The sequence below is a fragment of the Pristiophorus japonicus genome, chromosome 22 (genome assembly GCF_044704955.1).
Source record: "Pristiophorus japonicus isolate sPriJap1 chromosome 22, sPriJap1.hap1, whole genome shotgun sequence".
Taxonomy (NCBI): Eukaryota; Metazoa; Chordata; class Chondrichthyes; family Pristiophoridae; genus Pristiophorus; species Pristiophorus japonicus.
The window spans coordinates 24,547,618-24,561,996 of NC_091998.1; the positions used below are offsets into that span (position 1 = coordinate 24,547,618).

Below are 14,379 nucleotides of genomic sequence, written 5' to 3' on the forward strand. Positions count from 1 at the left end.
TGTTCCAGATTTCCACTACTCTTTGTGAGAAGAAATGCTTCCTGATTTCACACCTAAATGGCCGACCTCTAATTTTAAGATAGCGCCCCCTTGTTCTGGATTCCTCCATCAGAGGAAAGAGCTTCTCTGCATCTACCTTATCGATTCGATCACCCCTCCACCAACACACCTCACGCAGCAGCAATAGGACAACACTTGCAGCCTGACAAAACGTTACAACCACCTGCAATTCCTCAGTGAAGGTGCTGGTGTTGGAATCAATGGTCGGGGCTTTCCCGCTTGTGTGTTCGGCAGCCCAGAATTTTCCCCAATTCCTTTTGAGAGGAAAAATCACAGGTTGGCAAGTGCGGAGGCGGATAACCTTGGCCCATAGCCGCTAGTATACCTATCATTTCCACCCCCGACCCTCCAGCCGCTAATCGTGCATCAGTGTCCGCTGTGGCTCAGTGCGTAACACTCTCGCCTGAGTCAGAAGGTTGTGGGGTTCAAGTCCCACCCGAGTGACTTGAGCACATAAATCTAGGCTGACACTCCAGTGCAGTGCTGAGGGAGTGCTGCACTGTCAGAAGTGCCATCTTTCAGATGAGACGTGAAGCCGAGGCCCCGGTCTGCTCTCTCAGGTGGATGTAAAAGATCCCGTGACACTCTGCAGGTTAGCTATGTGAGAAGATTGGAGTGTGCTGGGCTGCCTCCCGCTTCCCTCCGCCTGGTCTCCAACACCCGAGGTGCTGGCTCACACACGAAAATTGGCCATTTATGGGAGGTACTGAGCAGTGAACCCTGTACAGGGAGCCCACAACCAGCGTGAAACAGGGAGCGGAGTAAGTTGCAGACACAAAATATTTTTTTAAATAAAGCTGTGGAAAGTGGGGTGGAAAAAACTCTGCAGCACATTCCTTGGTTACTGAAAGCTAGACTGTCAAGCAACCCTGGCAGTAAGTTTTAAACTGCAGCATTGGGACAATACTGGTAGCTAACCAAACTGGTAGCAATGTGGTGGAGGAGGATTTCCTGGAGTGTATTAGGGATGGGTTTTCTAGACCAATATGTCGAGGAACTAACTAGGGAGCTGGCCATCCTAGACTGGGTGATGTGTAATGAGAAGGGACTAATTAGCAATCTTGTTGTGCGAGGCCCCTTGGGGAAGAGTGACCATAACATGGTAGAATTCTTTATTAAGATGGAGGGTGACACAGTTAATTCAGAAACTAAGGTCCTGAACTTAAGGAAAGGTAACTTCGATAGTTTGAGGCGTGAATTGGCTAGAATAGACTGGCAAATTATACTTAATATAGGCAATGGCAAACATTTAAAGATCACATGGATGAACTTCAGCAATTGTACATCCCTATCTGGAGTAAAAATAAAACGGGAAAGGTGGCTCAACCGTGGCGAACAATGGAAATTAAGGATAGTGTTAAATCCAAGGAAGAGGCATATAAATTGGCCAGAAAAAGCAACAAACCTGAGGACTGGGAGAAATTTATAATTCAGCAGAGGAGGACGAAATTAAGAGGGGGAAAATAGAGTACGAGAAGAAGCTTGCCGGGAACATAAAAACTGACTGCAAAAGCTTCTATAGATATGTGAAGAGAAAAAGATTAGTGAAGGCAAATGTAGGTCCCTTGCAGTCGAATTCAGATGAATTTATAATGGGGAACAAAGAAATGGCAGACCAATTGAACAAATACTTTGGTTCTGTCTTCACGAAGGAAGACACAAATAACCTTCCGGAAGTACTAGGGGACCGAGGGTCTAGTGAGAAGGAGGAACTGAAGGATATCCTTATTAGGCGGGAAATTGTGTTAGGGAAATTGATGGGATTGAAGGCCGATAAATCCCTGGGGCCTGATAGTCTGCATCCCAGAGTACTTAAGGAAGTGGCCCTAGAAATAGTGGATTTTTTTTTTTTTTTTTTTCGTAGCCAATCTTTCCAATTCTTTGTCAGATCACAAGCACCAGAGGTCACCTTGCACACATCAAAGATCACCCTGCGCCAATGCTCTTAGCCAAAAGGCCTAGAGCCCAAGCACCGTTCCTGGAAGTACTGCAATACCAGGTTCGTGCCATAGAGGTGGATGGGTCAAGCCACCCCACCCACCTCCTATTTCCAAAAAGCATAGGAGAACCACCTTCCTGATCCAGGGAGAACGTTGGGGTCATGGTTACTCCCCTGTCAGGTCAGTTACGCATGATCTTAGCCAAAAGGCCGAGAAGCGATGCATTGGTGATCATTTTCCAACAGTCTATCGACTCTGGATCAGTTTCTATGGACTGGAGGGTAGCTAATGTAACACCACTTTTTAAAAAGGTTGGGAGAGAGAAAGTGGGTAATAGACCGGTTAGCCTGACATCACTGGTGGGGAAAATGTTGGAATCAATTATTAAGGATGAAATAGCAGCGCATTTGGAAAGCAGTGACAGGATTGATCCAAGTCAGCATGGATTTATGAAGGGGAAGTCATGCTTGACAAATCTTCTGGAATTTTTTGAGGATGTAACTAGTAGAGTGGACAAGGGAGAACCAGTGGATGTGGTGTATTTGGACTTTTAAAAGGCTTTTGACAAGGTCCCACACATGAGATTGATGTGCAAAATCAAAGCACATGGTATTGGGGGCAATATACTGATGTGGATAGAGAAATGGTTGGCAGACGGGGAGCAGAGAGTCGGATAAACGGGTCCTTTTCAGAATGGCAGGCAGTGACTAGTGGAGTGCTGCAGGACTCAGTGCTGGGACCCCAGCTATTTACAATATACATCAACGATTTGGATGAAGGAATTGAGTGTAATATCTCCAAGTTTGCAGATGACATTAAACTGTGTGGCAGTGTGAGCTGTGAGGGGGACGCTAGGAGGCTGCAGGGTGACCTGGACAGGTTAGGTGAGTGGGCAACTGTATGGCAGATACAGCATAATGTGGATAAATGTGAGGTTATCCACTTTGGGGGCAAAAATATGAAGACAGAATATTATCTGAATGGCGGCAGATTAGGAAAATGGGAGGTGCAACAAGACCTGGGTGTCATGGTTCACCAGTCATTGAAAGTTGGCATACAGGTACAGCAGGTGGTGAAGAAGGCAAATGGTATGTTGGCCTTCATAGCTAGGGATCCGAGTATAAGAGCAGGGAGGTCTTACTGCAGTTGTACAGAGGCCTTGGTGAGGCCTCACCTGGAGTATTGTGTCCAGTTTTGGTCCCCTAATCTGAGGAAGGACCTTCTTGCTATTGAGGGAGTGTAGCGAAGGTTCACCAGACTGATTCCCGGGATAGCAGGACTGAGAATCAACTGGGCCTTTATACATTGGAGTTTAGAAGGATGAGAGGGGATCTCATAGAAACATATAAGATTCTCACGGGACGGGACAGGTTCGATGCGGGTAGAATGTTCCCGATGTTGGGGAAGTCCAGAACCAGGGGACACAGTCTTAGGATAAGGGGTAAGCCATTTCGGACTGAGATGAGGAGAAACATCTTCACTCAGAGAGTTGTTAACCTGTGGAATTCTCTACTGCAGAGAGTTGTTGATGCCAGTTCATTGGATATATTCAAGAGGGAGTTAGATATGGCCCTTACGGCTAAGGGGATTAAGGGGTATGGAGAGAAAGCAGGAAAGGGGTACTGAGGGAATGATCAGCCATGATCTTATTGAATGATGGTGCAGGCTCGAAGGGCCGAATGGCCTACTCCCGCACCTATTGTCTATGTTCCTATGAAAGCAGTAGTGTGGTTTACTGCTTTCCTCCTGCAAGTTGGTTAATACAACAAGCCTCATCAAACAGTATGTATCCCCAACAACCACGCGAGCCCCAGGAGGGCAGCGAAAAAGCTTCAAGGACACCCTCAAAGCCTCTTATGTAACATGCCCACCCATTGGGAATTCCTGGCACAAGGCCGCTCAAAGTGGAGGAGAAGCACCCAGGGAGGCGCCGAGCACCTTGAGCCTCTTCGCCGGGAGCACGCGGAAGTCAAGCACCAACATCGGAAGGAACGTACGACAAATCAAACACCCCACCCACCCGTCCCTCCAACCACCATCTGCCCCACCTGTGACAGAGTCTGTCGGTCCCGCATTGGTCTTATCAGTCATCTTAGAAATTATATTGGTGCGGAAGCAAGACATCCTCGACTCTGGGGGACTGCCCAAGACGATAACCCCCTAACAACTGCAATGCTGTGACAGTTTTCTTGATCTGCTCACACGTAATGAAGATTTGACACTGTCTGTCAAACCTCTATCCCGCACATCCTGGAAGCGTTATCATGGGTCACACAGCTACATACCATGGACCCGTGGCAGCCAAATATTATGGCCCATTCTCTGAATGTGCAAGTGCCCCCTGCTGTCCGCGGACCACCCACATTGGGATATCACAGGTGCTGCTACCCATGATGTCCACATTTTCCCCAAAATGCATGGCTGGTGGCAGAGTCGCCCTGTTGATCTAAACTTGGCTTCACAGACACGGACAGCAAATTTGTAATAACGTTGTGGTACGACTTTCTTTTACATCGCTGACTCCATCCCTCTCCCCAACTCCTGTCTGAGGCTGAACCAGACTGTTCACAACCTTGGTGTCATGTTTGACCCTGAAATGAGCTTCCGACCACATATCCGCATCATAACCAAGACCACCTATTTCCACCTCCATAACATCGCCCGTCTCCGCTCTTGCCTCAGCTCATCCGCTGCTGATGCCCTCATCCATGCCTTTGTTACCTCTAGACTTGACTATTCCAATGCAGTCCTTCCAAAACTTGGCTGCCCGTGTCCTAACTCGCAACAAGTCCCGCTCACCCATCACCCCTGTGCTCGCTGACCTACATTGGCTTCCGGTTAAGCAACGCCTCGATTTCAAAATTCTTATCCTTGTTTTAAAATCCCTCCATGGCTCTCGCCCCTACCCATCTCTGTAATCTCCTCTAGCCCCACAACTTCCCCCCCCCCCCCCCCGCCGAGATGTCTGTGCTCCTCTAATTCTGCCCTCCTGAGCATCCCTCATTATAATCGCTCAACCATTTGTGGCCATGCCTTCTGTTGCTTAGGCCCTAAGCTCTGGAACTCCCTTCCTAAACTTTTCCACCTCTCTTTCCTCCTTCAAGACGCTCCTTAAAACCTACCTCTGTGACCAAGCCTGCCCTAATTTCTACTTATGAGGCTCGGTGCCAAATTGTTTTATCTCATAATACTCCTGTGAAGCGCCTTGGGGCGTTTCAGTATGTTAAAGGCGCTATATAAATACAAGTTGTTGCTGTTATTGATCTTATTTAAAAAAAAGGACTGTAATTCCTCACAACGGTGACTACACTTCAAACTTGCTTCATTGGCTGGAAAGTAATTTGGGATGTCCCAGGGGGTTATGGGGTGAGCTGATCGAAGTTTTCAAGATTATGGGCTCAAGTTTCGGATGTCCTCCCAGAATGGCGCACTCCAAGAGGCCCGCCTATTTTTTAAGAATAAAAAAAGCACCTAAAACTTGCCTCGCGATTCTCCGAGTCCAGCAGGCCTGTTTCACTGTCAACGCAGCACAAAAGCAGCTGGGGGCGGAGCTACAGCCCTGCGCCAAAAAGAGTGCCGGCAGCTGCGCGCATGCGCAATGGAGTCTGCGCGCATGTGCAGTAGCTCCTGGCCCTCCCAGCGCGTCCGGTCTCCGGGCGACCCTATCCCGGGCCGAAGGGACGTCGCCCCTATCCCGGGCCGAGTGGCCTGCCTGCCCTTACCTCCTCGGTGGCGGGCCCCGCCCAAACACCTCCCCGGCGGCAGGGCCCGCCCAAACACCTCCCCGGCGGCAGGGCCCCGCCCAAACACCTCCCCGGTGGCGGGGCCCGTCTGACCATCTCTTTAGCAGGCTGTTGGAGGGCTCCCGGTGCTGCAGTAGGTGAGTAGAAACTTTAAATTTTTTGATTGACTGATTTATTTATTGGTTGATTTATTGATTTATTTATCATTTATTACTGATGATGGCTCTTTATTGGTAAAAGTGAAGTGTTTAATGCTTTGTAAAATCCCCTAACTTCCCTCTAACTTCCCTTCCCCCTCATATTTCTCGCTACCTGCGGCTAATTTCTAAAGTGTAGGCAAGATGTTTCTGAGTGTACAAAAATCGACACGTACTCCGTTCTAAGTTAGTTTGGAGTAACTTTTCGCTGCCTAAACTTCCAAAACAGGCGCAAGTGGCTGGTAATGCCCCCTTTAGAAAAAAAAACTGGACTAAAACTAAACTGTTCTAACTAACTAGAACTGGAGCAAACTAAATGCCGAGAATTGCGATTTCTAAGATACTCCATTCTAAACTCCACAAAAATAGGAGCAACTCAGGCCAAAACTTGGGCCCACTAAAGGGGAACTGATCGGGTAGATAGAGCAAAACTATTTCCGCTGGCTGGGGAGTCTAGGACTAGGGCAGAGTTTAAACATTAGAGCCAGACCTTTCAGGAGTGAAATTAGGAAACACTTCTGCACACAAAGGGTGATAGAGGTTTGGAACTTTCTTCCGCAAACGGCAATTGATGCTGTGTCAATTGTTAATTTTAAATCTGAGATTGGTAGATTTTTGCTAACAAAAGGTATGAAGGGATATGGGGCAAAGGCGGGAATATGGAGTTAGGTCGCAGATCAACCGTGATCTCACCGAATGGCAGAACAGGCTCGAGGGGCTGAATGGTCTCCTCGTGTTCCTATGTCCCGAGGTCGTGAAAGGGACTATAAAAATGCAAGTTTGTGCTTTCTGATCTTTCACATACCCCTAAAAGCTGTATTTACAATTTATTTTTAAAGGCTAATGCAGATTTATCACCATTCACAATTTCAAAATGATATTATCTATCCCATATAAAATATACCCTAATGTTTAAAGCAAGGTTAACACCACGGCATGGTGTTTACTGAAGTGCCGGCTAGCTCCTGCTCAGTACCTCCATTCACATTATACAAGCGAGTGTTGTTCCATCTGAAGTGATAGTGTTTGAATAGCGGCAGTGAAGGCAAACATTGGCGTAGACTACAGCAGTGCAGAAATAACCCCACACGCTTCCCACAGCATCGCAGGGACTTTCATCCCACCTCGAGACGGAGCCTCAATATCTCCGCACAACAGATCAGGCCGGTTAGCTGCTTTTGACAAGCAGCTCTGGGATGACCCCTGTCCCCCACCCCCCTCGCCACCGCCCCCACCCACCCTTCCCAGGCGCAGGGCCGGTGAGGCTGTTTGCGAGCTCGATACCAGGCTGCTAAACCGGCTGCCAAGATGTGCCGTTTCTGGCGTGTCTCTGATCTTCGCAGGCCGGGCACTTTTACCTTCGTCGACCGGCAGACTGAGCCGCACGCTTTAGGAATCGCCAGCAGGGGGCGGGTTTTGCACAGTGCAAGAGCAGCTTTTGGTAGCAGCGGCTTACACAGAACAGGAGGAGGCCATTCAGCCCCTCGAGTCTGCTCCGCCATTCAATTAGATCATGGCTGGTCTGTATTTGAGCTCCACCTACCCACCTTAAAACCCTTGCCTAACAAAGATTTATCAATGTCAGTTTTGAAATTATTAATTGATCCCCAGCCTCAACATCTTTGTTGGTGTGTTCCAGATTCCCACTACCCTTTGTGTGAAGAGACGCTTCCTGACATCAGCCCTGAACGACCTAGCTCTAATTTTAAGGTTATGCCCCCTTGTTCCGGTCTCCTGCACCAGAGGAAATGCTTTCTATCTATCCTGTCAAATCCTTTAATTATTTTAAAGATCTTAATTAGATCACCCCGTCAATCTTCTATACTCGAGGGAATACAAGCCTAGTCTATGTAAGTTGTCCTCATAATTTAGCCCCTTAGCCTCAATAGAATTCTGGTGAATCTGTTTAACCGCCTTAAGCAGCAATACTTTATAGCAAAAGGACATCTTTGAAAGTTGTTCCGGTGGATGCTGGTCACATGCACCACCTCACAACTCCTCATGTTGCAAACCAGCTTCCAGACACGGCACTGCAGCAGTGCAGTCGGTGGATTGGGAGAGTCTCCAGCATTGGGAGCGGGGATGACGGAAGAGTCCCAGTTGCCGTGAGCGCGCTGATGGGAGAAGAGGAATGATCCTGGACACGGGTAGTGTGCTGATGGGAAAAAAGGAACGGTCCTGGACACGGGGAGCGCGCTGGAAGCCAGATGGGGCGGAGGGTTGCCTTCTGTGCCAGGCACTTGTCAACCACGTCTCACAACCTTTGCATTCATTCAAAGCGAGCTGACAGGCGTGATGCCATTGTGGTTTGTCTGCCAGGCGATCCAGCATTCTTCCAGATAGGCTGCAGAGTTCGTACGGTACATAAAATCCTTCGCGATTTTACCTATTTCTTAGACCTGATAAAGTAGCAAAAGAGCCCTTTTTAATGTAACAATTCTGCTGCACTACTTAAATCAAGCCTTTCTTTGATTTTGGTTCTTTTCAAGATGAGTATTATTAGTACCGGAGAACGGAACCACCTTCCCATCTCCGCACGACTGCACTCCCAGCTCAAGTACAGCACAGCGGAGTAAAGCTCCCCCTGCACTGCCACAACAATATAATAAGGACAGAAGAATTAGGAACAGGAGTCAGCCATCTAGCCCCTCGAGCCTGCTCCGCCATTCAACAAGATCATGGCTGATCTGGCCGTGGACTCAGCTCCACTTACCCGCCCGCTCCCCGTAACCCTTAATTCCCTTATTGGTTAAAAATCTATCTATCTGTGACTTGAATACATTCAATGAGCTAGCTTCAACTGCTTCCTTGGGCAGAGAATTCCACAGATTCACAACCCTCTGGGAGAAGAAATTCCTTTTCAACTCGGTTTTAAATTGGCTCCCCCGTATTTTGAGGCTGTGCTCCCTAGTTCTAGTTTCCCCGACCAGTGGAAACAACCTTTCTGCCTCTATCTTGTCTATCCCTTTCATGATTTTAAATGTTTCTATAAGATCATCCCTCATCCTTCTGAACTCCAACGAGTAAAGACCCAGTCTACTCAATCTATCATCATAAGGTAACCCCCTCATCTCCGGAATCAGCCTAGTGAATCGTCTCTGTAACCCCTCCAAGGCTAGTATATCCTTCCTTAAGTAAGGTGACCAAAACTGCACGCAGTACTCCAGGTGCGGCCTCACCAATACCCTGTACAGATGCAGCAGGACCTCCCTGCTTTTGTACTCCATCCCTCTCGCAATGAAGGCCAACATTCCATTCGCCTTCCTGATTACCTGCTGCACCTGCAAACTAACTTTTTGGGATTCATGCACAAGGTCCCTCTGCACCGTAACGTGTTGTAATTTCTTCCCATCCAAATAATATTTCCTTTTACTGTTTTTTTTTCCAAGGTGGATGACCTCACATTTTCCATCTGCCAAACCTTAGCCCATTCGCTTAACCTATCTAAATCTCTTTGCAGCCTCTCTGTGTCCTCTACACAACCCGCTTTCCCACTAATCTTTGTGTCATCTGCAAATTTTATTACATTACACTCTGTCCCCTCTTCCAGGTCACCTAAGTATCAATTGCTTACTCGAAACGCCTCAAGCACATCTCCAATTGCACTCTCTCATAATACTGCTGTGAAGCGCCTTGGGACATTTCACTACGTTAAAGGCACTATATAAATACATGTGTTGTTTCCATTTTCATTACCAGCCTTCAGTGCTGCAGTACAGAGAGACCTGGGAGTCCTTGTGCATGAAACACAAAAAGTTAGTATGCAGGTACAGCAAGTGATCAGGAAGGCAAATGGAATGTTGGCCTTTATTGCAAAGGGGGATAGAGTATAAAAGCAGAGAAGTCCTGCTACAACTGTACAGGGTATTGGTGAGGCCACACCTTGAGTTCTGTGTGCAGTTTTGGTTTCCATTTTTAAGGAAGGATATACTTGCATTGGAGGCTATTCAGAGAAGGTTCACGAGGTTGATTCGGAGATGAGGGGTTGACTTATGAAGATAGGTTGAGTAGGTTGGGCCTATCCTCATTGGAGTTCAGAAGAATGGAGAGGTGATCTTATCGAAACATATAGGATAATGAGGGAGCTCAACAAGGTTGAAGCAGAGAGGATATTTCCACTCATAGGGGGAACTAAAACTAGGGGACATAGTCTTAGAATAAAGAACCGCCCATTTAAAACTGAGATGAGGAGGAATTTCTTCTGAAGGTTATAAATCTGTGGAATTCTCTACCCCAGAGTGGTGGAGGCTGGGTCATTGAATATATTTAAGGCGGAGATAGACAAATTTTGGAGCGATAATGGAATAAAGGGTTAAGGGGAGCGGGCAGGAAACTGGAAGAGTCCATGATCAGATCAGCCATGATCTTATTAAATGGCGGAGTAGGCCAGGTGGCCTACTCCTGCTCTATTTCTTATGTTCTTATCATTACAATCCTTCTGACAGATAGCAGCGAGGCCCAGGTACAGCAGAGGAGCAAGGAGGTCGGGACAGAGGTGCGGCGAGAGATCAGGGCCCAGAAGAGACGAGGGCCCAGGGGCAGCACGGGCCCAGCCCACACTGCGATATGTGTGCGCACTAGGTCCGTGCAGCAGAGCTGGTCTTCAGTCGTCTTGGTTAATCCTTGCCACTGGACCAAGACCTAGCTCTGTCAAGCCCGTGTGGTGGCTGGTGTTCAACGGCCACCACATGTTAAAAGAATCCAAGCACGGGCATCTTCCACCCTTCAGGATATAGTTCAGGATCTGGAATATCAGGTCCCTCATTGAAACACCAGTGAACGCATCCCTTTTTGGTGTGAAGCGGGTCATCCTCGACACGAGGCACTGCCTAAATACTATACCTTCTGACAGAGATGGGCAATCAGAGACAGCTTTGCAGTCTGTATCACAAGCTGATTCTGCCTCCAACACACACACCACCTACTTCCACTTCCGTAATATCGCCCCTGCCTCAGCCCGGCTGCTGCTGATACCCTCATCCATGTCTTTATTACTTCCAAGCTCAACTATTCCAATGCTCTCCTGGCTGGCCTCCCATCTTCCACCCTCCGTAAATCCGGCTGCCCGTATCCTAACTCGCACCATGTCTCGTTCGCCCATCATCGGCTGCGCTCGCTGACCTACGTTGGCTCCCGGTCCGGCAACAGCTCGATTTAAAAATTTTCACCCTCATGCTCAAATCTTTCCATGGCCTCGCCCCTCCCTAGCTCTGTAACCTTCTCCAGCCCGATAACACTCCGAGAACATTGTTTCAACAACTCTGGCCTTTTGTGCAGACCCTACTTCCTTCACCCCACCATTGGCAGACATGCCTTCAACCATCTCGGTGCTCAGCTCTGAAATTCCGTAATTAAACCTCTCCACTTTCTACCTCTCTCTCCTCTTTTGACACTCCTTAAAACCTACCTCTTTAACCAAGCCTTTGGTCAGTTGTCCTTATGTCGGCCCATGTCACACTTTGTCTGATAACACTCCAGTGAAGCACGGGATGTGTTACTATGTTAAAAGCGTTATATAAATACACGGTGTTGTTGGATGTTCCTGGTGCAATTCATACCAAATGATCCTGCTCAAGTTGTATTCATTGTATTAAAGACATAAGTTTTGTGACTTGTGGCTTTTAGAAGATTGTAAAAAAAAAAATCATACAATAGTACAGCACAGATGATAGGCAGTCCCTCGAATCGAGGATGACTTGAGATTATGACTACAGCACAGAAGGAGGCCATTCGGCCCCTCGAGTCTATGCTGGCTCTTTCGAAGAGCAATCCAGTCAGTCCCACTCCCCGCTCTTTCCCCATATCCCGGCAATTTTGTCTCCCTCAAGTATTTATCCAATTCCCTTTTGAAGGCTACTGTTGAATCTGTGTCCACCACCCTATCAGGCAGTGCATTCCATATCCTAACCACTCGCAGCCTAAAAAGGTTTCCCCTCATGACATCACATTGCTTTTATGAATAGAAACGGGCACCATGATGTGGATTAAGCAGGTGGGGTCAGTGTGGGTTGAGGCACTATGGAAATAGTCCAAACTATGAACACCATTGTGTCTCCAAGCCTGAATCCCGAGAAGCTGGCCCCTGTTCCTGGCCAGTGGCTGGCTAACACATTGGTAACACTCCTTATATAGATGGAGCATCACATGACGGGGATATGGTTCATCCCAGCCAAATATAAAATCGCTCAGAATGTAACTGACACGAGGAAAGCCGTCAAACATTGACTCAGTGGGCCAGCGAAGCAATCGCCAAGGATGGTCTCCAGGGTCGTCTGCAAACGTCAAGCGAGATTTACTTGCCGTCACACCGCATCATGTAAATTGACCAAAGTATATTTTGCTTAATCATGTTTTGTAATAAAAGATCAATTTCAGTTATGAAAGTGCATCAAATTGTACCAGAGATAACCTCGATGTTTAAAACTCTGGTTAATAAGATTTACAGGAATTGAACACAGAAAGGGTTACAATATGCTGATACAGGTGCAGCGTCCCGCAACCGGAGTCCTTGGGACTGAGGCCATTCCGCATTTTGCATTTTTCCAGACTTCGGAATGTCTTTCTGACATCACAAATCCGGAAACACCCGAGCCTAGGTTTGAGTATTTCCGGATTTCGGAACGTCAGAGGGGGTGCCTGCCGAGAAGCTGCTCGGGCTGTCCGGGGCCCGCCAAGGTCGTCGTCGGGCTAGCCCCGCCAAGAATGTTGTCGGACGGGCCCCCGCAGAGGTGGTGTTCGGGCAGGCTGGCGAGGAGGCCCCGAAGTAAGGGTGGCGAGGTAAGCGGTGGTGAGGCGGGGCACGAGGCTGGGCAGCGGCGAGGCCCGAGGTCGGGCAGGGTCGGCCGGTCCGGATTCCGCAACATTTTACGGATTCCGGACGACCCTGTCACGAATCGTCCCAGAGTCCGGAACATTCCGGAACTCCGGATTTTGGACGCTGCACCTGTAATGGCAATAGCTTTGAACATCGAATTGTGTCACAAACTCCTTAGTTTACCCAACCCTTTGAGGCGCAGCTGAGTGGTTTAGTTTGTTACAACACAATCGTGCTGGAGAACACACTCACCGCTGTCCTTATCTGACCGCTGGGGATGACTATTGATGAAATTCGGAACGCCATGCGTTGCCCAGCGAGTGTGTGCAATACCAAAATGTGTTTCAAATTCAACGTCAAAGTTAACATCTTCTTGTTCTAAAAGAAAGTTGGAGCAATATTTAACATACGCCACAGTGACAGCAGTAGAATTATGCAAGCACAAATTACCCGTTACATCATAAAAACGTAAGAATTAGGAGCAGGAGTCGGCCATATGGCCCCTCGAGCCTGCTCCGCCATTCAATATGATCAGGGTTGATCTTCTACCTCTACTCTACTTGCCTGCCCGATCCCCATATCCTTTGATTCCCCAGAGTCCAAATATCTATCTATCTCCGTCTTGAATATACTCAAAGACTCAGCATCCACAATTCCAACGATTCACAACCCTCTGAGTGAAGAAATTTCTCTTCATCTCAGTCCTAAATGGCCGACCCCTTATCCTGAGACTGTGCCCCCTAGTTCTAGACTCTCCAGCCAGGGGAAACAACCTCTCAGCATCTACCCTGTCAATCCCCCTCAGAATCTTGTATGTTTCAATGAGATCTCCTCTCATTCTTCTAAACTCCAGAGAATATAGGCACATTCTACTCAATCGTTCCTCACAGGACAACCCTCTCATTCCAAGAATATGATGTATGAAAGGGAAAATATTTATAGAATTAAAGAAGTGTTTAAAACTACACTTAAATGGCGTACAGTTTTGGTCTCTGTATTTAAGGAAGGATATACTTGCATTGGAGGCTGTTCAGAGAAGGTTCACTAGGTTGATTCCGGAGATGAGGGGGTTGACTTATAGGTTGTGTAGGTTGGGCCTCTACACATTGGAGTTCAGAAGAATGAGAGGTGATCTTATCAGATAATGAGGGAGTTCAACAAGATGGATGCAGAGAAGATATTTCCACTCATACAGGAAACTAAAACTAGGGACATAGTCTCAGAATAAAAGGACCGCCCATTTAAAACTGAGATGAGGAGAAATTTCTTCTCTCAGAGGGCTGTAAATCTGTGGCCTCAGAGATCTGTGGAGGCTGGGTCATTGAATATATTTAAGGCGGAGATAGACAGAATTTTGAGTGATAAGGGAGTAAAGGGTTATGGAGAGCGGGCAGGTAAGTGGAGCTGAGTCCATGATCGGATCAGCCATGATCTTATTGAATGGCGGAGCAGGCACGAGGGGCCAAATGGCCTACTCCTGCTCCTATTTCTTATGTCTTATGTACACACTCAACGTCATTGATATAAAGCTTCAATCTCACCCAAAGTATCAATAAAAAAGATACTTTTAAAGATTGAATGGTATTATACCTGCAATGCACAAAATTCAGCATATTCCTAATGAG

General features: G+C 47.6%; 1 protein-coding gene and 1 non-coding gene across 6 annotated transcripts in view; both read right to left on the minus strand.

Annotated features, from left to right (window-relative positions):
- The window catches only part of LOC139234902 (glutamine--fructose-6-phosphate aminotransferase [isomerizing] 1-like), a 92,388-nt gene that overhangs the window by 64,348 nt on the left and 13,661 nt on the right, over positions 1-14,379 (minus strand). For 4 of the 5 annotated variants that reach the window (XM_070865767.1, XM_070865764.1, XM_070865765.1 and 1 more), the window contains exon 4: positions 13,007-13,132. The exons of the other annotated variant lie outside the window; for it this stretch is intronic. In XM_070865767.1, coding sequence (XP_070721868.1) covers positions 13,007-13,132 — 126 coding nt within the window. The remainder of the gene's footprint in view (positions 1-13,006; positions 13,133-14,379) is intronic. 5 annotated transcript variants of the gene reach the window in all.
- On the minus strand, positions 2,023-2,221 carry LOC139235252 (U2 spliceosomal RNA). Its single transcript, XR_011588444.1, has one exon. It is a non-coding gene; the product is annotated as a U2 spliceosomal RNA (small nuclear RNA).